General features: G+C 35.0%; 2 protein-coding genes across 3 annotated transcripts in view; one reads left to right on the forward strand and one right to left on the reverse strand.

Moving 5' to 3' along the window:
• Positions 1–23,836, forward strand: LOC113514497 (uncharacterized). 2 transcript variants are annotated; one of them, XM_052896878.1, is made up of 14 exons: positions 1–502; positions 620–1,687; positions 4,076–4,218; positions 5,757–10,765; positions 11,520–11,650; positions 12,225–12,306; positions 13,879–14,027; positions 14,499–14,594; positions 14,982–15,180; positions 16,106–16,254; positions 17,652–17,808; positions 18,657–18,756; positions 19,571–19,681; positions 20,478–23,836. In XM_052896878.1, exons 2-14 carry the CDS (start codon positions 811–813, stop codon positions 20,832–20,834), a joined length of 7,560 nt encoding a protein of 2,519 aa, XP_052752838.1. In that variant the 5' UTR covers positions 1–502; positions 620–810; the 3' UTR covers positions 20,835–23,836. The 2 variants fall into 2 exon arrangements, with proteins under 2 accessions (XP_052752838.1, XP_052752837.1); XM_052896877.1 differs by having other exon boundaries at positions 1–481.
• LOC128201104 (uncharacterized) overlaps positions 21,811–27,591 on the reverse strand; it is a 27,911-nt gene continuing 22,130 nt past the window's right edge. Inside the window, exons 4-5 of the mRNA XM_052896822.1 lie at positions 22,611–22,761; positions 21,811–21,884 (exon numbers count right to left, since the gene is read on the reverse strand). Coding sequence (XP_052752782.1) covers positions 21,811–21,884; positions 22,611–22,761 — 225 coding nt within the window. The remainder of the gene's footprint in view (positions 21,885–22,610; positions 22,762–27,591) is intronic.

Below are 27,591 nucleotides of genomic sequence, written 5' to 3' on the forward strand. Positions count from 1 at the left end.
CACATTAATATCTTCTACTGCTGTCCATGTTCGTTTTCGCGGCAGAGCGTCAGTAAACTTATTTTCATTTTTAATTCTTTGAATATTTTATGCTAATATTTCAATGTTATTTTATTTACAAGTTAAATTATCACATATTCAGAAACATTGATATTATAGTTTATAAAGTTACTTTGTTGATATTGGTGTCAAAATTAAGTGATGGCGCGCGTGTATTTTACAGTGGTCCCTTTCTCGATATAATAATAGGACTTTGTACGAACGATATATTAACGCTGTTAAATTTAGCTAATATTTTGGCAACTATATAATTCTTCCTTCGAGTAAATATTATTAAAACGTGTAATTACTTAATAATTTCTGTATAAAAAAGGAAATTAAGTTTTCGATTTTCACTGGTCTCATAGCTACCAAGGGAACAAATTATCTCCTTATTTCTTGATTGCATATAGCAAATCACGAGGCCGAGAGTTGACGCAATGTAAGAGTGAATTCATTTATGGTTTGTTCATTTATAAATTTCATATTTCATTGTTATTATTATGGAATATTTTAGAAAATTATATAAATAACCTATTTTCTCGTATTAGTGAACTTCATTTTGATTCTTTTGTTTCAGTTGTAAATCCTAGCCTAATTTCGATGATTGTGGTACGATTGTGACACTCTGGCGTGCAACAATGCATTTTTTTATGCAGCTATCTATAAGATTCGAATAAATTAATCGTAAACTACGATTTTTTCGAAACAACTTTATTTACTTACGTGGTACCGTAAAATAGAGGTGTATATGATTTAATATTAAATAAAATGGATGAATCTGAGGATAACATGAGTAGTGATGGCATAACATCAGATAACAGTCTGATGCCAGCAAGAACAAAACCAAAAAAGAGGTCACTCGTTGAACGAGAACTTGAAACAAATTTGACTGCACGAGTAACATCCCCGATCACCAAAGGTGATGGACTAAGCACGAGTAGATATGGTCGGGCTCGTCGATTTAAATCGGATACTGAATTTTCAGAGAATGAAAAAATTGTCATAAAGGCTGCGAAGTCCCCATCACTTGAGAAGACTCCAGTAAAGGTCCATTCGCCAGTTTATAAAATGCATGCATCAAATTCACCGATTAAACTTGAATCTCCTAAAACTACTCCAAAAATTATGTCACTTGACAGCAGTCTTGATAATCAAATAGAGAATATTTACAATGAGAATATGTCCCTGAGTCGATTTGGTTCTGAGGAGAAGAAAAACATCTCTCCAACTAATAAAGTAACAAAAGTGTATGTACGTAAAGATTTAATTCAGAATAGAGACAAGGATGACAATGTTACATTGATAAAGCACATGTTCTCACCAGTAAAAAGTGCATCCAAATCCAACAATCACTTGAGCAATATTCTAGAAAGGTCATCTGAAAAGTATGGACTGAATAGCAATGCGAAATCTCAACAGGGATATGCATCTGTTGTGAAAACCCTCGATTTTGATGTTAACAAAAAGAAAAAGAAAGAAAATAGAGATGTTAAAAATGTATTGTCTAAGAATGAACTGTTTGATTTGGAGGCCAAATGTGAGTATCAAGTTGGGGACTTGGCTTGGGCCAGAATGGGTACATATCCATTTTGGCCTTGTATTATAACAAGAGAACCATTCAGCGATATGTTTGTTAAGAAAAAATGTAAGTATTGTTTGGTATACATTTATTTCTGTCTCGATTTCCCAATAAGTGAGAGGGAAATCAAATTTTTTATCTGAAAATAATTTTATTAGGCAGAAAATTTTTTATTAATTTTAAAATACATTACAATGACAGTACACTTAATTTTGATTAATTTACTGTTGGATTTGAAAATATTTTTCTAGAGAAAACTTATTTATTGTTTCTATGAACATTTTCTTTTACCTAATAAAAACTCAATCAATTAATGTTATCAAAAATCAATGTTAAAAGTTCTAGAGACACACAGAAACATATTAATTATTTGTAATGGCTTCATTTTCATTTTAACATGATTTATTTTATAAATCTCATAAGGTGTCCCTGACGGACTGACAGACTGACTTTCAGACAATCCCTATGAGGCTGGCATAGTCACTCCGGTGTACTAAAGCCTCAACAAAAATTTGATTAAAAAAAAAACTCATAAATATAATAAAATTGTCCAAATATAATAAAACTAGACAATGTGTCTACAGGAGAAATATTAAAATATATATATATATATATATAAATATAAATATAAATATATATATATATATATATATATATATATATATATATATATATATATATATATATATATATATATATATATATATATATATATACGAGGTCTGTCCGGAAAGTTCGTATAAAAGTGTTCTGGAATGCGAGAAAGAGGAGTGGGGAGGCCAGGTAAGCGCAGGACCCCTTCCTTATGTCCCTAACAATGCTTCAGTTCTGGTCTGACCGCCGTGCGGTGCGAACTGGCTTGTCACGCCATCTGTGAAGTTACCTCTTAACGAAACCCCGTCGGCATGGAGCCCGCTTCCGTTGAAGAGCAGCGCGTCGTAATCAAGTTTCTCTCGAAACTCGGCAAGAATGGCCGTGAAATTTTTGCCGATCTCAGAACAGTTTATGGGGATGATGCTGTGAAGGAACCAACCGTCCACAAGTGGCTAAAAAGATTCAGAGAGGGCCGAGAAAGCGTTCAAGTTGATTGTTTTTTTCGATGTTCGGGGGATTGTCCATCAAGAATTCGTCCCTCCAGGCCAGACAGTTGATGGAAAATTCTACGTCGATGTGCTCAGACGCCTCAAAGCTCGTGTGGCACGAGTTCGTCCAGAATTGGCGCGAGAGGGGCGTTGGATTCTTCACCACGACAATGCCCCTGCCCACACCTCTCTTGTTGTCCGTGAGTTTTTGAGTAAAAATTCCATTACGGTGACCGAACACCCCCCCTATTCGCCGGATTTGGCCCCGTGTGACTTCTTCTTGTTCCCAAAAACCAAATTGGTACTTCGGGGGCGGCATTTGGGGGACATAAATGAGATAAAAAAAGCTAGGACGGGGCAGCTGAGAAACCTACAACCAGAGGACTTTCAAGGAGCCTTCTCACAGTGGAAACGGCGTTGGCACAAGTGCATTATGTCACAGGGGGAGTACTTTGAAGGGGATAAAATTGATTTACCTGAATAATTGTAAAATAAAATTTTTAAAAAACTTTTATACGTACTTTCCGGACAAACCTCGTATATATATATATATATATATATATATATATATATATATATATATATACCATAATAATAGTAATAGATGTCATAACATCATTTTAAAGAAGTTTTGTATGTTTGTTCTGGAATCATGTAAAAGTTACTATACCAAATTGGATGTGGCTTTCACCTTTTTTTCCTGAAGGTTTAAATTAAAACCTGGTATAGGTTTGATCTTGATACCACCATCTGGGTCTGGTCTATTTCATTGGTTTTCCTATATCAAATTCATACATACAACATATTGAGCAAAATGCTAGTTTTTTTTTTAAATATATAATATTTTTTTTATTGGAATGTGAATGACAGAAGACGCATATTTTTAAATTTTTAATAAATTACAGGCTTTTTATATTAATGTTCTCTGTATTTTGAGATACAAAAAAATATTAGTAAATCTCAAAGTCGTTTACCCCATAAGGGAACTGATGTGAAGACATGAAGATGTATTTCACCATTTTTAAAGGCTATTAATTTTTAATATTACACAAAATAAAAATACAACAAAAAGACAAAATATTGAAAAAATAGCTGACTTCCATTATCTCATAAGGTCCAACTCCTGTGTATCAATAGTCAATATCCAATCCATTTTACACCTATTTTTTAAATATTAATTTGTTAAAAAAGAGAAATAAAATAAAAATGACAGACTCCTCTTATTTCATTGGCATAACTCTTATTTATATATCTAAGTTAAAATGTTTTTTAAATATTATAACCCAATAGTTGTTGGACAATTCCAATGCAATCATTACAATATACTTGTGTTTATTTTCTTTGTAAACAAAAAATGAACATCTTCTTCCAGTGTTTGGGCGTATAGAACGGGACGTAATACATGTCACATTCTTTGGAGACAATGGTCGGCGTAGCTGGATTGTTGATAGCATGTTGAGAAAGTTCCTGGGACAATTAGAGTTTGAAGCCACGAGAGAACAATTTAGCCCTTCTGTAAGTATTATAACTAATAAATTTTTGTTTTATACAATTTTTCTATAAACATTTTAAGAACTTACTTATGTATATATTTATTTGTTTAAACTTTGTTGTCCAATAAAATATGGTACAAAAGGCAACTTGGTATGGCTCAATGATATAGGTATTCTTTACCAGCCAACCATTATGGTACATTAATTTATATTTTATTTGTTGTAATTAATAAGTGAATAACATTTTTAAACATTATTTTATTAATAATTTTAGTAGGAAATAACAAATGTAAATATTTAGTATTATGTTTCTATGCATGTCATTAAATTACGCTGAATTTACTCAATGAATTTATATGAGATTTCATATACAGATAGATTACCCATATCCTGGTTTAACATAAAAAATATATTGTGTCTTAATTCACAGCCAAAGCGAAATATACAATTAATGTATTAATTGGAGCTATTTTATTTACATTCATTGTTTAGAGTAGTATTGTTTACTGATTTTTTTTTACCATAACAAACAAGTATACCAAAAGCCTATATATATATATATATATATATATATATATATATATATATATATATATATATATATATATATATATATCCAAAAGCCTATATATATTTAAACTTTAATGTACAATAATATAAGTAAGTGTTCATATAGCATATATATAGTTTGTTTAACAGGGGATTTGTTATCAATCGTCTTTTGTTGTATTATATATAATATGTAATGATGTGTGGGTACATAGGTGTGATATGCAGCTTTATTATCTGAACTAATTTATTAACTTCTAAACTTTCACACTGCTGAAATAATTTAGTTGCTAAAAATGCGTATTGGTTAAAAATGGTGATCGGGCAATATACTATAGATTCTATACAGATTGTCTAGAATGTACTACCCACAAAAACATTGTATATAAGTTGACATATATAACATAGTTGATTTTTTTTTATACAACTTAGAATGGCAAACAAGCTGATGGCCCACCTGATGGAAAGTGATAACCGTCTCCTATAGACATGAACAGTACCATGGACATAACAGAATATACTGTTTCATCCGTGATATCCCCCATGCGTTGCCATTTCTAAGGACTTAGGTATTATTCCTCTGTACCCTGTAAAATTACTGCCATATTCCACCCTTCAAACTGAAACACAGCCATACAAATATCACTGCTTTACAGTTGAAACACGAATGGGACAGATGTATCCAAGCAAACGACTTTTGTACAAAGTCTCCCCCTGGTAAAATTGGTGATCTGGAAAAATGGTGATAGATATAGTAAGAACTAAGATGTATCTGCATCCAGTAATTTCATGGATATATCTTACATTTTAAATTGAAACGGACAGCTTGTAGTAGGGAACAAGATTACAATTATTATTTATATGTAAGACAATTTTTGAACAAAATATCTCAAACTATAAAAATAAATTTATAAATGACAACAAAATAATGAAAATTTTATGTTGATTTCTTATGTGAAATTTCTTTTTATACTGTTTTGATATATCAAAGCTTTATCATTTTATTTTTAGGCCAAGAAGAAAGATCCAAGATTTTATTCAGCTTTTTTCGTATCTGAAAAGAAACTGCCTCAATGGAACAAGTCTGTTGAAGAAGCAGAAATATTGCTAAGAGAACCAAAAAGATTAAGGATAGATATCCTTAATGATATGTTATTGAAAGAGCGAGCGTTAAAATGCACCCCAAAACATAATAGAAGTGGAAAAATAACTCGAACTGACAGTGATGTATCATTAAGTGAGAGTTTATATGATACATTGTTTTCTGAAGATGATGGTAAGCCTGAAGATTGTGACAGGTCTAGAAATAAATCACGGAATAAATCACTTGATGTATCTGAAGTAGTCACTGCATGTCTTGATAATATGGCCGCCAAAACTGGTATTACTAAAATACAAAGACAGTCCCATATGGATAGGTGGTTACAAAAAGCTAAGTCAAAAACACCAGAGAAATCTCAAGGAAGAGTACAAGTACTGCAAAAAGAAACTAAAAGTACTATTCTCAATTCTATACGTAATAATTCAAATTCTAATAAGAAAATTAAATCATCATCTAAACCTGTTATGATACAAAAGCCTTATAGTTTAAGAAAATCTGATAATCTAAATGAGAATGTATTGTGTAATCATAATGATCATGATTACAGTACCATTTGCAATATAGATATTAGTACTTTATCTTCATCGAAGCATAACGAAAATGCTGACAGTTTCGACCAAAAGATTCATGATCCTATTGATTCTATAGTTATGGCCAAAGTAGAAAACCACTCTGACAAAGAACATGACAGTGATATAGGCCATAATAATAAGATGATGCAAAGCTCCACTGAAACAGAAACATTAAATGAAGACATTGAAAATTTTGATAGTAACAGTCATAGTAATAATACCAAAAGTATATATGATGATATTAAAGTTTCTGTTAATGAAATGGATACAACTAACTTTAATGATAGTCAAGAAAATATCTCCATCTTGAAAGATGATAGTCAGTCAAGTAGTTCTAATTTAAATTATGATAGTGACAGAAATTATATTCAGTTGAAAAATGAAAGTCAAGAATTAAAAGAGGAGAATCTACTTAGTATGTCATGTTTAGAAAAGGACGGATACGATAATGTAGATAGTACTAAAATAAGCTTTTGTGATGAAGAGAACCCATCAAATATACTGAATTTAGAAAAAAATTATCAAGGTTCTCACGAAAATATTTCTAATTTACGAAAAGACAGTGAAACAAACATGAATAAATCAAATTATATAATGAATGAAAACGACGATCACAAAAATATAGACAATTCTAAAATAAGTTGTTCTACTAAAGAAAAACTATCATGTTTACCCAATTCAGAAGACAATTACCGAGATGTTCCAGAAAATATTTCAGATTCACGAAAGGATAGTGAAACAAACAATAAATCAAACGATTTAATTAACGAAATGTCACACGAAATAGTAAACGAATTTAATAATAATAATACATCTGACATGGAATCTGTTGTTGTTAACAATGAAACAAACTCTAAAATATCAATAGTGGGTGAAAATGTTTGTTATGTGAAATATACTAACGTAAATTCTAGTAATGATTTGTCAAATGAAAAAGGCAAACAATTAATTAATAATTGCAGTAATAATGAAATGGATGGTGACATAACAAATTATAATATGAAACAAAATCTTAATGCCAACGAAGTGACATCTATTGATCCATGTGCCCCACACTTTATTCAGAATGGTGATATTGGAGTTATAAATACTGAACAAGACATTACGAATCAAAACTGTGAATGTTTGTATGGGGTAACATTAGAATCTAATAACATTGATAGTTCAGATATATATAATAAAATTATTAATGGTAATCAAGAATTTCTTGATGTTAGCGAAAATTATACAAAAGATCTGGATGTTGAAGAATCAGGAAAAGAATTGACAGAGATAAATGACGTTACACATCAGAATGGCAAACATTTGTTGGATACCGAATTAGAATCTCATATCAATAATGCTTCCGATGTATTTAAAAAGGTAGTTAGTAATAATCAAGAAAGTTCTAGCATTAGCGAAATTCATACAAACGTTTTGAGTGTTACGAAACCGATAATAGAATTACCAGATAATACCAAAGTTACTACTAATATAATGAAAATAAATGATATTGATTTAAGTATTGATTTAAACACAATTAAAAATACTATAAGTACGAAAATTGTCTTGGAAGAAGTGGAATCGAAATCTAATATGGAAATATCCATTGATGAAAATACAGCAGAAACCAATGTAGAAGGTAATATAATAGACACATTAAAAAATGAATGTTGTGTTTTTAATAGTAGTGTTCAAAATATTCGTAGTACTATAATTTCTGATACTGATTTTGCCATGGAAAATGTGGAAACAATAGGAAACAAAGATTTTTTTGCTAAAAATAAAGAAATTAATGTCATTGACAAACAGGCCGATGATGGAAAGAACGAAGTCGATGATAACATGGATAATATTTGTAGTTATAGTATACATGATTTTTACAAAAATGTAAATAAGGATAATAATTTTACAAATTTAACTAATGAATTCGATTTAGATAAAAATTTAGTATGTAAAGACCAATTGTGTTCTGGTAATAATCAACTAAATAATGTAGAAATATGTAGTTTAAATAATGAGTCGGAAAATGTTGCCAATTTAAGTCATGGCACAATTCCTATTACAAATAATTCTTTGAATATATCAACTAATGATATTGCTGAATCTTCTAAAGTGAATGGATACCATGAATCTGCATTTAATGACTGCTTAGATACTGAAACTTCTTCTATTAATTCAGAAGATAACGAGCCTCTGTCTGTAACAAGAAATAAACTTAAAAAATTCAAAGAAAAGGTTAATAAACTGGAGAATCCAGAGTTTTTAAAATATCTGGATATTAAGCTTGACGATTTAATAGTTGAATATCCTGATTTAAGTCGAGATGAGATTGTAGAATATTTATATAAAACTTGGGAATATGAACAAAATTTAAAGTCAGATTTTAGAAAGACTGATGAAATTAAACAAACAAATATGATAAAAGGATTGTCAAATCAAGAAGCTATTAAAGAAATAAAAATCACAGGTAAAGTAAAAAACGAAAAAGTTGCAAATAAATCTCTCACAAAAAACAAGACCAAACGTTCTCTAAAACATTGGCTATATCAACAGATTTCGGAGTTGCCAAATAAATTTATGAATGAAATAGATGCTACTTTAGGAACAACTAGTAAAATAAATAATATTACAGAATTGGATTCGGCAAAGTTAGAAGATATTGAAACAAAAGTTTCACATAACTTAGAATCTGTTACGATTAACCCTTTAAATACTGAATTAGTGGTACAAACTGATGAAAAAATAAAATTAGTTAATTTAGGAATTAAATTAGAAAACGATTTAAAAGATGATAATATAATTAAAACTTTTGTAAATGATGAATCTGAAGAAAATTACACAAAACCAGATTCAGAAAATATATACAAAGAAAATCGGAAACATGAAATTAAAGACGATTTGGATTCGGAAACCATATCAATACATTCCGAAGATTCCGATATTTCTATATCTAAACGTAAACGTGTAAAAACAGCAGAAAAATCGGGCTTTAATTTTGAAGATCCTGAGTTCGTTAAATATTTAGAACTTAGACAAGATGCTTTGATTGACGAAAACCCTCAATTGACACAAGCGGAAATAACATTATATTTATATAAAACCTGGCTCTATGAAGAAAGTGTGAAGTCTGAAATTAAAAAAAATGACGAAATTAATGAGTCCAATTTGATAAAAGGATTAAAACATGACACCCCACCAAAGAAAGTTAGAAAAAAAATTAAAGCAGAGAAGGAATTCATAGTTGATGATGTTACATTCAAAGATAAACCTAAGCGTAAGACCTCCCAACCTTATTATAATGAAGAGTATTCAGATGTAGATGAGGAATTGGAGATATTTGAAATAAGATCCAAACCCAAGTATGAAATATCTAAACTTGAAAAAACAAATGAAGTACAAACTGAAGTTGTAGAGTTGGATGAAGATGAGGTTGATGAAGTGGAATTATATTTTGAGGAATTAACCAAGCCTAAACCAAATTTATTCAAAGGACTGATCAGAGAGAAAGTTTGTGAAATATGTGAAAAAACCAATAATCTCATTAAATGCAAAGGGTGCAATAACATGTATCATATTGACTGTGTAAGGAAAGCAGTAGAAATAGTAGAAGTGCCAATACCGTCGAGAGGTAGAAAGAAGAAGAAAAAGGTTGGGCGTAAGTCTAAAAATCTTGAAGACTCAGGAAGTCACAGTGATGAGAGATCTCAGGATTTATCTGATGATCATAACATGTCCATTGAAGATATTATAGCAGCCGAGCCTCGTGTAGTCGACGCTGAGAGTTTCGAGGCTCAACTGGCTGATAAAATGAAAGAGATTCTCGATTCTAATAATCAGGAATACGACTCATACTCGAGTGATGACGGTGTTGATTGGAGCACTTGTGTCGCTGGGAAATGTGAGATTGTCGACGTAAAATTGAAGCCAAAGAAAGAAAATATCGATTACTCAGATTTTAAGTGCAATGACTGCCAAAAGTATGATATTCCAGTGTGTTTTGTGTGCAAACAGGCTGTATCGAAGACTGGTGTGGAGTACAGACAGAAATGTCAAGTTGCTCATTGCTATAAATATTATCACATTGAATGTTTGGTCCACTGGCCTCAAACACAGTTCAGTTCGGGTGAAATTTTACGGAATAAGAAAAAGAACGAGCAGGTGGAGGCGTTGAGTTGTCCTCGCCATGTTTGTCATACCTGCGTGTCGGATGACCCAAGGGGATGCAAGACAAGGTTTAGTGGTGATAAGTTGGCCAGATGCGTGAGGTGTCCAGCTACTTACCATACATTCACAAAATGTTTGCCGGCAGGAAGCCAAATCTTAACTGGATCACTTATCATTTGTCCTCGACATTATGAACACAGGTAAGATTTTAACTAGTTTTTATTTATCCTTACTAATATATTTTTTATATTATGTGAAAGTAAATTTGTTTGTTTGTTATATAGCACCTTAATGTAACCATGACTAAAATTACCCATACAATTTTTTTGTACAACTTAGAATGGCAAACAAGCTGAATGGAAAGCGGTAACCGTCGCCTATAGACAATACCCTGGACATAATGGAGTATACTGTTTAGCCCATGTTACTCCCCATGTGTTCCCATTCCTGAGAACTCAGGTGTAATTCCTCTGTACCCTGTAAATTCACTGCCATATCCCACCCTTCAAACTGAAATAACTGCTTAACGGTTGAATACGAATGGGACAGAGGTACTCAAGCAAACGACTTTTGTACAAAATTCGTGATCAGCGTGAACATCGGCGATCGAAGTCGTGGTTAAAAGCTATAAAAGCTATATATATATATATATATATATCATTGTTATTCATTATTTATGTATTGTTTTTCATTATTTTATTGAATTCTCAAAGAGGTTTAACAATCAGGCAGGCGACCGGTTGTAAAACTATAAGCCAAATCTTTATGTAATATGGATAAAACCATATTACGCCGACCCCAAATAATAATTGAGATAAGGGTAGGAAGATGATGATTTCTAGAGTTTTTTACTTGTTAATTCTTAATTTAACAATAGGCCCTAGCCTATAGCCTATCAATACCTGAAAATAGTATTTCTAAGCCACTTTACTAATAACGTGACAATTCTTCCAGGCCTGGCAAGGTCCCATGCCACGTCAACACCGGCTGGTGTTTCATTTGTGCACTGGGCGGTACCCTCATATGCTGTGAATACTGTCCTACTTCCTTCCATGCTGAGTGCCTTAACATCAAACCACCGGAAGGTATGTGACTACTAATATCGTATCGTATCTCGCGATGGGGCGAAAGGGATTGTTAGTAATGAGGTTTAATAGCCCCATTGCTAGCAATACACCCTATCAGGTCGACCTCCACGCGGTTCCCCCTGGAAATCGTAGTGGTTATTTTTTTTTGTTAATTTGGTCACAATGGGCCAATTGACCTGCTTTCATCCTCACCTATTATCTCGCACTGGTACCCCGCCAGCGTATACCAATAGTGCAGGCGGGGTTACCATGCCATCGTCATTCTTTAAAAAAAAATTGTATCTCACGGGTTTTTTTTATTGGTAAAAATGGTATGGTAACCCCGCCTGCGCTAACGGGATACGCTGGCGGAGCACCAGTGAAGGGTGATAGATGAGAATGAAAACAGGCCATTTAGCCCATCATGATGAATTCATCAGGAATTAACCATGATTGTTTCCAGGGGGAACCGCTAGGTCGACCTGGTTGGGTATATTGCTAGCAATAGGATTCTCAGTCTCCATTACTAACTATCCCTTTCCCCCTCTCTCTAGGTATTTGCTCTGCTTAATGATATATGTATTGCTTTCAGGTGGCTACATGTGCGAAGACTGTGAGACGGGCCGTCTGCCGCTGTACGGTGAAATGGTTTGGGTGAAACTAGGACACTACAGGTATGGAACTTAATGAAATTGTAAAAAGAACCGTGTGCCCAATAGTTATAGAAATTATAATTGTTTAATTGATTGTATGTTTTTTTTTATACCACTGAGGTGGCAAACAAGCATACGGCCCACCTGATGGTAACCGGTTACCGTAGCCTATGAACGCCTGCAATACCAGAGGTATTACGCGCGCGTTGCCGACCCTGAAGAAACCTCTTTACCCCCCTTTTGAAGAACCCCATGCTGTAGTCTCTTGAGAAAACCTCGGCAGGGAGCTCATTCCATAACCTGAGTGTTCGTGGGAGAAAGCATCTCTGAAACCGCGTTGTACGCGACCATTTAGGCTGTAAGGTATGAGGGTGAACTCCCTGTCGATGGCGAGCCGTACGATGATAGAAAGTGGCCGTAGGCATCATATTGAATAATTCCTCTGAGCACAATCCGTTGTATAAGCGGTAATGTAATAATGTTTCTATTTGCTACTAATTTTAGTTGGACAATAGGGCTGTATCTATGGGGCTATTTCTTTAAACCTACCTCTTGACCTAGTCCTCTTATTCATGGGGGGAAGGAATGGTTACTGCATAAAGTAGACTATCAAGCCCATTGCTAGCAATATAATAATAATAAACGCTTTATTGCGCACAATAGAGATGTATACAAGGAGTATTTATACAGAATGTGCATATAGGAAAGGCGGCCTTATCGCTAAAAGCAATCTCTTACAGACAACCTGGCATAAACAATGGATAAGTACAGAGAGAAAGGTAGAGCAATATACACTGTCATGTCAACCTCCACGTGGTCTTCCCTGGAAACAATCGTGCTTTATTCCAGGGGTATTTATCACGATGGGTTAACTGACATGCCTTTTCATCCTCACCTATCATCCTTCATTGGTGTCCCACCAACGTATACTGTTGGCGCAGACGGTGTTACAATTCCATTATCATCCATTAAAAAACCTCTTTTTTTTTCATTATTGATTATTCATAAAAATGTCCAAAGTTTCATAAATCTATTTTAGCCATTGTAGTTTTTTGTCTTTTTCTTTTGCATTAAATTCTCAAGTTGAGTTTACCAAAAGGAGACTTTGTATAAAAGTCGATTGCTTGGGTACCTCTGTCCCATTCGTGTTTCAACCGTGAAGTAGTTGTGTTTGCATGGCTGTGTTGCGGTTTGAAGGGTGGGATATGGCGTGAATTTACTGGGTACAGAGGAATAACACCTGAGTCCCCAGGAATGGCAACGCATGAGGGGTATCATGGGCGAAACAGTATACTCTATTATGTCCATGGTACTGCTCATGTCTATAGGCGACGGTTATCACTTTCCATCAGGTGGACCGTCAGCTTGTTTGCCATTCTAAGTTGTATAAAAAAAAAGTCGAAAGACAGAGACAAAACAGTGTAATGGTTAAAAGGGGGTTGTAGGACGTTTTAGTTATTATGAATATAGGGGCAAGGTTTAAATTACATAATTTTACGAAATTACTATTTTACGAATAAGCACAATTTGATTTAAATCTATTACTAGTTTGCAGTCATAAATATGCCAATGTAAAATGTCCATTGTCAACAGATGGTGGCCAGGACTAATTCTGCATCCGTCTGAAATCCCCGACAATATAATGGCGGTGAAACACTCTCCTGGCGAGTTTGTTGTCCGATTTTTCGGCCAGTACGATTATTATTGGGTCAATAGAGGCAGAGTCTTCCCCTTCCAGGAAGGTAAGTTTGTTTAAACTGAAATAATATATCTTTTTTTTTATACAACTTAGAATAGCAAACAAGCTGACGGCCCACCTGATGGTAAGTGGTAACCGTCGCCTATAGACATGAGCAGTACCATGGACATAACAGAGTATACTGTTTCGCCCATGATACCTCCCATGCGTTGCCATTCCTGAGGACTCAGGTGTTACTCCTCTGTACCCAGTAATTTTAATCTAACCAACACATGATATTGACGTTCTTATAAATATATTTAGAAATAGTTGAATGGTTATTTGTTACGTTTCCATTGGTGTACTTGAAAGAATATGTTTTCTGATTGGTTTCATAAAAATTTTATCAAAATTGGTTCAGAACTTTAGTTTTAAAATGTTTTATCACAATTGAAATCTTTGTTATTTTGTGTAACAATAATGTTAAATTGTTTATTTAGTTTATTAATATTATATTATTATGTTTCCAATTCAGGTGACTCCGGTAAAATATCGAGTCAAAAATCCAAAATAGACGCCGCATTCACAACTGCAATAGAGCACGCGCAGAGAGCGTGCGAAATTTTGAAAGGTATGTATTGCGATTAATGATTTACTTAACCTTTACGTGCGACTTCGTGCGCGTGACCGAGGTTAATAGCCTTAGCCTATAGCTTTCTCCATCCTAAATGCTATGTGTATGCCAATTTTCATGATATTTGGTTGAGCCGTTAATGCATAAAGAGGTAACAAACTTTTCTATACTTATTTTGTAAAGAGAAAATATTTTTTTGTTTGTTTGTGCGAGAGATAAATTCTTAAAATACTTAAAAGATTTTAAGAATTCTTTCACATTTTATAGAAAGCTACATTATTAACAAATAACATGGGTTGTTTTTTTTTAAAAGAAACCTGTGAAAAGTCAGGGCGAGTCGTTAGTGTAATATAAAGTCTCATGCCAGATTTGAAATGTTTTCAGCCGCTCAACCAAACGAGGAAGAATCTATGGATATCGCGTCTTCACTCCTACCGCCACATTATGTGAAACTCAAAGTGAACAAGCCCTGTGGCTCCCTCTGTGGGAAGAGAATCGATATAGAGGAAAGCTCGCTCACACAGTGCGACTGCAACCCTGACGAAGAGGACCCTTGTGGACCCTACTCACAGTGCCTTAACAGGTATTTCACTTGCATATTTTTTTTATACTACATAGTTTAGTAAAAGAAAGAATGAAACTTTATTTTACAGAAATATGCGACTACACTCACACAGGGGTTAAAAAAAATATTAAGAATTATAATAACGAAACTACACACACACAAAATATTTATCTATAAATTAAAAATATAAAATAAAAAATAAAACTTTTTTTTTATACAACAAAGAATGACAAACAAGCTGACGGCCCACTTATATACTTGTTTTTTGCATTATACAACATAGAGAATATAAGAATATTTAGCTTTTATAAACTAAAACCATTGGATATTAGATAGGTAATGCTTTAAATTCAGGGACAATGCATGTCACAAGAACATTAGAATAGTACTCTTTTCCAAATGCAAGGAGTTTAAGACAATAGCCATAATTATTATTATTATAAAATCTTGATTGTACATAATTCATATTGAATACATTTAACGATTTAACATATAATGGCGGACTTATCCCATAAAGGGATCTCTTACAGTCAACCTTTGAGAAGCTGAAAGAAAACTGTAGAATGTACAAGGGTAATAACCGTACAGTTAAAGTTAAACTAAATAATACCTAGTAAAAAAATTGAATATATAATACAATAAAAACAGTTCTATATACCTACATATGTAAATAATAAAAGTACATAAACAATATAAAAATAAACCTACACACATAATAACCTACACATATATCTGTTATGTGTATATATATATATATATATATATATATATATATATATATATATATATATATATATATATACGAATGTGACAAAGATTACATATAAAGATCCGTCAGTATTCTACGACTAAGACGATATATATATAGTCGTAGATACATAACATAATATAACAGATACATAGATGCATATATTCATAATAGCCATAATCTGTTTTGTTCTAGAATGTTGCTAACAGAATGTGGGCCGAGCTGCCGTGCGGGCGATCGATGCAACAATCGCGCATTCGAGAAACGTCTTTACCCCAAATTAGTGCCGTACCGCACCCCACAAAGAGGTTGGGGGCTGAAAACTTTAGAGGACATCAGAGCTGGTAAGATATATTCTCTGTTTCATGATAAAATACAATTTTTCACTAGTTATTTTCATTTAAAGTATATTGTCAGAGACGACGTTATTGAACGACAAGGTAAACATAATATTTAAATATATTTTTACATTATATTTTATGTATAACTAGTGGCCCGGTACGTGCTTCGTTACGTATAAAGTGAAATAATAAAAAACTAATAATTTTAACATCAATATCGCTGACAATTTGCTTTAATCGAAGCACGTCCAAAATGAAATGACCGCATGAATGACATAACAACATGCCTGTACTGTCAACACTGAAAAAAGTTTCAATTTGACAGCACATCTCTCTGTGCATCTTCTACCGAATTTATCATGGGGAGTGCTCTGAAGAATTGTTCGAATTGATACCTGCTGCTGATTTTCACCATCGTACAACCCGCCATAAACTAAAATTTCATCCCAACCATCTGGACGAGTGGCGGTCCTCCACCGTGCGTTTTTCAAGGCACTTTCTCCCACGCACAACCACTCTTTGGAATCAACAGCCAGCAGCAGTATTTTCGAACCGATACGACAACATAACCTTCAAGAAAAGAGCATATTCCTTTTTAAAAGGCCGGCAGCACACTTGCAATGCCATAGGTATTGTGGGTGACCATGGGCGGCGGTAGTCACTTACCATCAGGTGAGCCGCATGCTCGTTTGCCCCCTGTGTTGTAAAAAAAAAAGCACAATCCCCATCTTAGAAAAAGTTTGAATTTGACACAAAAATCCCCATTAACAAAATGATCCGTTTATTGAATTCATTTGCTACAAGAAAATGTGATAAATGAAGAAACGCTCGACAGATTTTGTGCAAACTTCACATAAACCCTCTACTAAATAGTCCGAACAAAGCGTAAACATTTGGTTTGGATAGGTGAGCCCGTTTTTGAGTTATAAAATTACAACGAAAAGTGGCATTAATTTTTATATATATATATATATATATATATATATATATATATATATATATATATCCTCCTGCTAACTTCAGTCCAAGATGCTCGAACTTCCTTTGGGTATGTATGTATTTTTTATACAACTTAGAATGGCTAACAAGCTGCCGGCCCACCTGATGGAAAGTGGTATCCGTCGCCTATAGACTGAGCAGTACCATGAACATAACAGAGTATACTGTTTCGCCCATGATACCCCCCATGCGTTGCCATTCCTGAGGACTCAGGTGTTATTCCTCTGTACCCAGTATATTCACGCCATATCCCACCCTTCAAACCGAAACACAGCCATGCAAACACAAGTGCTTCACTGTTGCAACGCGAATGGGACAGAGGTACCCAAGCAATCGACTTTTGTACAAAGCCTTCCTCTGGTAAAACTTCATTTTATACCGTATACCATAATATGTTTCAGGACAATTTGTGATAGAGTATGTAGGCGAGTTAATAGATGAAGACGAGTTCAAGCGACGGATGAACAGGAAACACGAGATACGCGACGAGAATTTCTACTTCTTGACCTTGGACAAGGAGAGGATGATCGACGCCGGACCCAAGGGCAACCTGGCCAGGTGAGTTATCACTAGTAAGCTTTTGTAGATGGGTCTGTCTTCGGGCACACTGCAGACTGTGCGGGGAAAAATCGGAATCCATGGAACACTTGATGTGCAACTGCGATTCGTTGGCAAGTATGCGTATGAGTCTACTGGGAACGGCTTATCCTGAACCAGGGGACTACAGATATCTTAAACCGTGGGATATAGTTAGGGTAACACATAGGATTAATGAAATGATGGTATAAGGCAGGGGGAAGCACAAAAGATCCGTATAGGTCGACGTGCATCGGCTTAGCTGACCCTATATGCGAAAAAATGAGATAAGGTTTTGTAGTACCAGCCTCCCTTGACCTCCAGTGATAGATACGTCATCGCTACTGCAAGTCTTTAAAAATAAGACCAATGATCTCAATTCTTCATTGTACTTCCGCTCCCAGTTTGAATTGTTACCACTACTAGTCCATTCTAAACGCTCCTGTTAACTTCAATCCAAGATGCTCGAACTTCCTTTAGGTATGTATGTATTTTTTTATGCAACTTATAATGGCAAACAAGCTGACGACCCACTCGATGGAAAGTGGTAACCGTCGCCTATAGACATGAGCAGTATCATGGATATAACAGAGTATAATATTGTTTCGCCCATGATGCCCTTCATACGTTGCCATTTCTGAGGACTCAGTTGACCTCTGTAACTTGTAAATTCACTGCCCTTCAAATAGAAACACAGCCATGCAAACAAAATTGCTTCATGTTATCACGAATGGGACAGTGGTGCCCAAGCAAACGACTTTTGTACAGTCTCCCACTAGTATCTATTATTCACGAAAATGTTAATTATTGATTGACTGTAATGTTTTCAGGTTCATGAACCACTGCTGTGAACCAAACTGCGAGACCCAGAAGTGGACAGTGCTCGGTGACGTCAGAGTTGGACTGTTCGCCATCAATGATATACCAGCGGTAAGTATCTACAACAATAAATATCTAGTTCTCCCTAGACAGTTCACAAATTAATCTGTCGATAGAATTGTTATCGCTACCGAATGCTTGAGATAGAATGAGATGGCAATGTGCATTGTCTTGTTCATTCTTATGCAAGTTCATCGTGAAGAATTCCACAAAAAGTAACCACGTTGGTTTCCAGGGGGAACCACGTGGAGGTCGATCTAATTATTTTTTTTTTTATACAACTTAGAACGGCAAACAAGCTGACGGTCCACTTGATGGAACGTGGTAACCGTCGCCTATAGACATGAGCAGTACCATGGACTATGTCCATGGTACTGCTCATGTCAACAACATGCCATGCAATGTCATGCAACAGAGTGTACTGTTTTGCCCATGATACCCCCCATGCGTTGCCATTCCTGAGGACTCAGGTATTATTCTTCTGTATCCAGTAAATTCACGCCATATCCCACCCTTCAAACCGAAACACAGTCAAGCAAACACAACTGCTTCACGGTTGAAACACGAATGGGACAGAGGTACCCAAGCAATCGACTTTTGTACAAAGTCCCCCTCTGGTATTGATCTCCCTCTAGTAATTAAGGTAATTAGTAACATTACTGGCATAAAATGGATTGTTAGCAGTGAGGCTGTTAGACTCCATCGCTAACAATGCATTTCCCTCCTAGCGTGGCTACTGCCAAAACCCCCGTTATGGGGAGAGTTGTTCAGAACTGGGCAATTAATGTCTGATACAACAATCTAAAAGGAGGGTGAAGCCCTACGATTTTTCAGTAGAATTTTTTTTTTTGCGATAAAATTACAGAACAGTGAAGTGACATTCAACTACAATCTGGAATGCGCGGGAATAGACAAGAAGCGGTGTTTGTGCGGCGCGAAGCGATGTAGCGGCTATATTGGAGCTAAACCGAAACAGGTGAGTGCTTGACGACTCTCATAGTTTTTATTTGATATTTATATGTTGTATTTAACATATGTATATACGTGTGTATGTATGTGTATATGTATGTTTTAGAGATAAGTTCGCCTTTGCTAACATTGTTATTAACTTATTGTTGTATATATATAGTTTACTGGGTTATTAGTTATAACCCAGTAAACTAAGAAAGAACGTAGAGAATGCTGTGGCAAATGAGTTAGATTTTTATTTGAAAACTATTCGCTTAGATCGGAAGGCTGATCCTTACAAGTGGTGGTCTGTAAATGAAAAACAATACCCAAACCTCTCGAAATTTGCTAAAGTTTATGTTTCCGCTCCTGGGAGTAGCGTGTACAGCAAATGATTAGATAGATAGATAGATAAACTTTTTATTTGAGCCATTTATGACACACGTAAATTTACAAATGAGTTTATACAATCAAATTATAAAATTTTTTTTTATACAACTTAGAACGGCAAACAGGCTGACGGCACAGAGGAATAACACCTGAGTCCTCAGGAATGGCAACGCATGGGGGGTATCATGGGCGAAACAATACACTCTGTTATGTCCATGGTACTGCTCATGTCTATAAGCGACGGTTACCACTTTGACATCAGGTGGGCCGTCAGTTTGTTTGCCGTTTGAAGTTGTATAAAAAAAATTCATCAAAGTGTTCTGTTATGACGGAAATTATTGCTTTTTTTTTCCAGTATATAAAGTACTCGTCATTGTTATTGTTTTGCAATATCTTTATTTTATTTTTTAAAACAAAAAGAACTTATTTTTCAGAATGACACCCAACAGAAAAAGCCGAAGGTGGCGGCGAAACGTGCATACAACAAGCGGAAAAAAGAGGAGTCGCCATCCGTAAAAAACAAATCGAAACGGCCTATCGGCCGCCCGGCCAAGCCCCGAGAGTTGACTGAAATAGAAAAAGATTTGTTAATTATAAAAAACGCCACAAACGGACTCTCAAGCGACTCGGAGTGCAGTAGACTGAGCAGTCTAGAAGGAGATAGAAATCAGAAGGCTTCGAAGCGGAAAAGAGTGAGCTTCTCCACCGAGGACATAATTCTGAACGGCAAAAATTCCCCGAGTGTCAAAAAAATAAAGTTGCAAGACGACAAAAGTAGTGATTTGGATTGAATATGTACTGGTAGATAGTATTTGTTATTCTATATATCTATTTATATATATATATATATATATATATATATATGTATATATATGTATATCGGATAAGTGACGCTTATCAACGCAAGAAATGATACAAGAAAGAAATAAAAACAACACAAGAAATGTATATTCATGCAGTTGTCAAACTTGTCGTCTGTTGCGTCTCGATTAAGGCTAGTGTCACATTAGAGCGACTTTCAGTCGCCGATCATCCGCGTCGGAACAATAAAATTGTATTACAGTTTTTTACTCTCGATCGGAATGTGTGGTAGATAAGTTGTTATAACGACGTAACGTCGTTAAAAATTCCCATTCGGCGTCTGTTCGGTCGTCGACGCGCGGGTTTTCCGTCGACGGAAGATCGGCAACTTTTGTATATTTCTCATGTCGATTGGTCACGTTAGTAGTTGATTCATTTGTTTGAATACGCTTAATGTGGTACTAGCTTAACCCAATAAACACTATTCCATCATCCTTATTGGGTACATGGTTTATGGCTGTTGGATTGGATTCGCGTAATTGTATTGTAAATGTTTTTATAAAATGACGAAATTGAGGTGATTGCGCGCATCATTGTGTCACAACAGAAATAAAGTGCTATTATAATTTACCGTATTATAGTGTTGTATTGAATAGTATAATAGATATATAAATAGATGCGTAACCTTGTAGGTCCCGGTATAGAATAGGCCACCCCTTCCTTTCCCGTGGGTGTCATAAGAGACGATTAAGGGAGGGCGAGAGATAGGCAGCAGCGTCCCTCTTAAAACATCTCCAAAGCCTAACTGCGGTTACCAATCCGCCTGCCAAACGTGGCAACTATTAGCAACTCTATTTTATAATATGTAGTAAAAATAGTGTATTATCGTACCATTATTGTCTCAGCGTGTGTTTATCCACTGCCTAATATGAGCCTTCCGCATTGCTTTCCAACATGTACGAGCGTCTACTTTTTACACTGGTTTTTATCGTCAGGTATATATGCTCCTAAGTCACCATACTGGGCAAGCGTGTCGGTGACTGGAATTTTTGAAAGAATCGTTAAATGGTTTTTTAATAGTATCTTTAACCCTTCTTTGCATAATGGTGGAAATTTCCAACATAACATTGAATGCCTAAAAATTATATAAAAGAACAAGTTCATTTTAAGTTGATCGTGTCTGGATACCTTTTTAATGTCCATTGCAAAAAAACGTAGCTGTCAAATTTATTTTTTTAACCATTTTTCTTTTAAATTTGAACATGATTCATTTCACCAATAAAAAAAAAAATCATGCAAAGAAGGATTAAAGGAGTTAAAAGGAAGAGGTCGCCGTGTGGTCCGGGCATAGAATGAATTACCTCTTCCTTTCCCGTGGGTGTCGTAAGAGGTGACTGGGGGAGCTGAATGGTTGAGGGATCGGTAGCAGCGTCCCTTTTGAAATATCACCAAAATCTAACTGCGGTTGCCAACCCGCTTGCCAAGCGTGGCAACTACTGGTAATACTTCTCAAATAGAGGAAGACTTATGTTCAGCAGTGGACAGTTAATGGCTGATATGGTGTGGTGAGAGGAAGGGATAGGATGTCACTATGTGGGATACGATAGTGATAGCTAGGGTCTCCGAGGACGCGTACCCTTAGGGACTACTCACACTTATTCAGTTCAATAGAACAGCTTTTGTCCAAAGAAAACAACGATTTTGTATGAAAACATGTACGCATCCATTCTGCTTTTCGCGTCTATTCTGGTTTCGCGGCAACTCACTATAAAATGAGGATAAATGTGTATTTATCATGCGAATGCTATAGAGAGTGTTCAGCGCTGTTCCGCCGCATTCACCGTCGAACGCGGCGAAACAGCTCTTTACAGTGATGTTTCGCGACTCCTTGTCGACAAGTTGCGACTTGTATTGTCTCTGTATTGATTTGATTTATTATTGCATAATCTTTATGTACGCAAGGATTAAAGAGTGCAGACGTATTTCATAGTAATTATAATTATTTTATTTTTATGAAATGCAGCATATTCAACGGCGTACGCAGTAGACAAGCGTTTCAGCGGAGATAGCACGCTATGACGGCTTTTCTCATTCTTACGACGCCGTACGCGGCTGATAGAAGCAGAGCTGTATAAGTGTGACCAAAATCGTTCAGCGAAACGCGAATGCAGCTGAATAAGTGCGAGTAGTCCCTTATTCATTGGAAAGGTGAACCCACTGAAGGCTATACTACAGTACATTATAAAAGCACATATATATATATATGTATATATATATATATATATATATATATATATATATATATATATATATATATATATATATAGGTAAGGCGCCAACATTATGACAGTAAACGGAGAATGAAACTTGGTAACTTCATTTGAGAATGAGTATAATGCAAATTTATTGAATCTTAATGTGACAATATTTATTTTATGTGACACATATTTAGTTTTATTATTCTTGTATTACCATTAGTGAATATAATATAATATAATAGTAGTAAGATATATTAATTTTAATTCAATACTTCTCGATACCGTGTTGATTATATAGACAGACAAACTAAGATTTTTTTTTTTTTATACTTATAATGAAATGTAAATTATTGTGTAAATATCATCGTAAACATGGATAAAGAATTTTTCTGTTTGCAACGTGAACTGGACAGTGTTTTATATTTAAAACTTTTTTTTTTTTTTCAATGAAAATAAACGTTGACAACACCAAATAGTTGAGAGAATTCGAATTTTGTAAAATAAAAATATTCAAACTGCCATTTTTTAAAGTAGGATTCTTGGAAATGTATTTTGTTATTCGAATGAAAATGTAGATAGCTGGTCTTATGTATTCTTTGGTTCGTATGTACGCCTGACATCTACGGTAATGTTATTATTATATAAAGGACAGATCATGTTATGTTTTAAAAATATAAAGATATTTTGCTTTCATTAAAAATAAACTATAAAGCATTAATATGTTCTTGTTTTATTTCTATCCCTTATTTCGCCGAGCGTGATTGAGTTTAAAAGCACTAAGATAGCGTGCCATCGTCTCTCGGGGGATAGGATTGCTTCCTAAAAGAACAATTCTTTAAACAGAAAATTCAAACAAAAATAAATCATGTTATACATATGTTGCAGTTAAAACTCTTAACCAGTCAAAAGTACTATTGATTAGCAAAATCAGTAAAAGTACTTTTGACTGAACAGGTTGGTTAAAAGTGGTTTTGACTGAAAATTATTGGTTATTAGTACTTTTGACTGCAAATTTGCGGTTATTTTTTTTGATGGGTGAAAATGATATGGTAACCCCCCCGTCGCTAACGGGATACGCTGTGCGGAGCACCAGTGAAGAGTGATAGATGAGAATGAAAACAGGCCAGTTAGCCCGTCATGATGAATTCATCACGAATTAACCATGATAGTTTCTAGGGGGAACTGCGAGGAGGTCGACCTGGTTGGGTATATTGCTAGCAATGGGATTCTCAGCTTCCATTACTAACGATCCCTTCCCCCGCAAATTTGCGGTTAGGTTAGGTACTGTACGCGACAATTATGTTGTCTTATTCCTCTTAACTAACTAAATGGTTCAAAGATGGGCAGCAGCGGTCCTTTTAAAATATCACTAAAGCCTAACTGCGGCTGTCAACCCGCTTGCCAGGGGGAAAAGGATTGTTAGCAATAGAGTTTGATATCCCCATTGGTAGCAATATGCCCTATTAGGTCGACCTCCACGTGGTTCCCCCTGGAAACCATTGTGAACAATTCTTGTTGAATTCGTCACGATGGGCCAACTGACTTGCTTCATCCTCATCTATCATCCTTCAATGGTGCCCCGGCAGCGTATCCCGATAGCGCGGGTGGGGGTTACTATTTCATTATCACCTATAAAAAAATCCGCCCGCCAAGGGGAATAGAATTGTTAGTAATGGGATCTGACCTATTGCCAGCAACACACCCTATTAGATCGAGCTCCACGTGGTTTCCTCTGGAAACCATCGTGATTAATTCTAGTGGAATTCGTCACGATGGGCTGATTTCATCGTTACCTATCATCCCTCACTGGTGCCCCGCTAGTGTATACCGATAGCGCAGGCGGGGTTACCATTACATTATCGTGCATTAAAAAAATAAGTACGTACATATAAGTATTATTATAAATTAGTATGAATTATGCGTTTACCTTTTAGGATATTCAATACGGCAACATAATGTTTTTATTTTAGGCCATTCGGCAGTTACGGTGCCCCGTAATGTTTTACAGATGTGGTTTATAGCTGCGTGTCTTCATATTACAGCTTTGTTTCACTTTTATAAATCTTATATCAATGCAATATATGTATATTGTCGTATCTTGTGTATTGTTCACGCGGCCAATCCCATCGTTAGTCGAAAGAGACAGTATTTTAAAAAAGAAATAAGATATCAGGTGGTTAATATATAGTAATATCTATTAATTTAAGATACATTATCTATATATTGGCCCAACAACGAATATATGTCTGTTATCCAAGTTATATTTTGTACATTGTTTACGCTGCCAATCCCATCGTTAATTGAATGAGATCATGTAGGGTGGGTAATATATTGTAATATCTATATATTTCAGATACAATATCTATATACTGGGACAAATAACGAATATATCTGTTATCCAATATTTAATGTCGAAACGAAGAACCCGTTCGGAATTAAGATAGATATCCGACGGGTACGGGCGATATTGAAATGAGTGATGACCTTTTTTCTTCCGTCGATGTCCAAAATAACCCAATATATAGATATTAGTGATGTACCAATATTACCCATGTCTAATACGATGCTCGAATACCAATCATCATCCATATCAATCTATCCGATGTCCAATCCGGCATGTAGTCAAACCCATTTCACTCACATCCAATCTAACACACATATAATCAACCACATCAATTAAATCAATCAATCAAACCAATCAACTACACTACACGTACAAACTTTATTAAATTGAATATATATTATACCTCATAGTGAAATCATTTTGTCGTTCTGGGGATTACTATTATAAAATATATATATACGCGCACGCGCACACGCACACACGCGCGCATGCACGCACGCACGCACACACGCACACACGCACGCACGCACGCACGCACGTACGCACGCACGCACGCACGCATGCGCACACGCACACGCACACGAACACGCACACACACACAAAAATATATTAATAAATAATAATATATCAACTATCTAGTATACAGAATTACAATTAATTTACAATTTGCGATTTTTTTACTCTTGTACATTTCCTACATTAGAATACCCGCTAATCATTTTCTCTCTCACCGCAGTGGGTTGGCCGGAAGAGATCTCTTTCAGAAATGAACTAATATTTGCTAACAAGTTGTTAAACTAATCGCTGTATCTTTTTTGTTATAAGTACAATATACTCGTATAATATAATATTTCATTAGTAGTGTTTTGTACACACATTTACATTTGAAATAAATATCCAGTCATTTGCCCCGCTGGCGTCGTCCCCTAAATTCGGCCCTGATCATATTGGAATGTTTAGGGTTTATTTAATTCAAATACGTTTTCCGCTCGAATAATAAATTCAATATATTTAATATGTCAATAGTGAGGTACTGAAACGGTATATAAATTATAATGACACCCACGTATTATTTCCTTGTTCGATCTTTTAGTGCTCTATAGGAATGACTAACTATAGCTCTCTGACATTTAGTAATATGAATGAATGAATGAATGGTTTATTTTCTCTTCACAAAAGGCAGTATAAAGTGACAACTTGAGGTACAATTTGATATGAAGACCAATTTTGTGAGAGACTGGTACTTGCGGTAGGTTTTGAAGAACCTGTGTTACAAGTCACCAGTGCCCCATCTCCATGGACCACGCAAATACAAGGCAACCAATTAGTGTTATAATACACAGATAACAATAATAAGATTTGGTGCAAGAATAAACTTAACATTAAAACTTATTTCTAATAAATTATTTCTTATATATAACTTAGGCGAAGTTAATTACAAAATACAGACTATGCGTGTGTGCGTGCGTGCGTGCGTGCGTGCATGCGTGCGTGCGTGCGTGCGTGCATGCGTGCGTGCGTGCGTGCGTGCTTGCGTGCGTGCGGCGTGCGTGCTTGCGTGCGTGCGTGTGTTCAACTAAATAAAGTAGAGATAGATATAAAATTTATTTGTATCACTTACAGCATATAAATAACATTAGCCATTGGTACTTATTTAAGGAGATCTTAAATTGATGGAGACAAAAAACCTTCAGGTTGCTGATAATTGAGGGGTTTTAGATATTTGATAATTGATTTTTTGCAACCTGGTCTATGCAAGGCATATATATTCAACAAACAATTCAGTATATTGTAAATGTAGGGTCCAAAAAAATAGAGGAAGTTTTGAGAGAGACTAGTGCGGAGGGCAAGAGAACGGCAGACAGAACATTTTCTGCGCTTGTCGCTTTTTAGATTAGGATCGTATTCTAATTGGGAGTGTTTTTTCACTTATAATAATTCAATTCAATTACAATTAATAATTCAATTAAAGTCAGTAATAGTAATATTAAAGTCATTATCATCATATCTTTTTTTTAATGAGTAAAAATAAAATATTGTAATATCTATATATTTCAGATACAATATCTATATACTGGGACAAATAACGAATATGTCTGTTATCCAATATTTAATGTCGAAACGAAGAACCCGTTCGGAATTAAT

Source organism: Galleria mellonella, unplaced genomic scaffold, assembly GCF_026898425.1.
Source record: "Galleria mellonella isolate WM207_F2 unplaced genomic scaffold, CSIRO_AGI_GalMel_v1 utg35, whole genome shotgun sequence".
Classification (NCBI taxonomy): domain Eukaryota; kingdom Metazoa; phylum Arthropoda; class Insecta; order Lepidoptera; family Pyralidae; genus Galleria; species Galleria mellonella.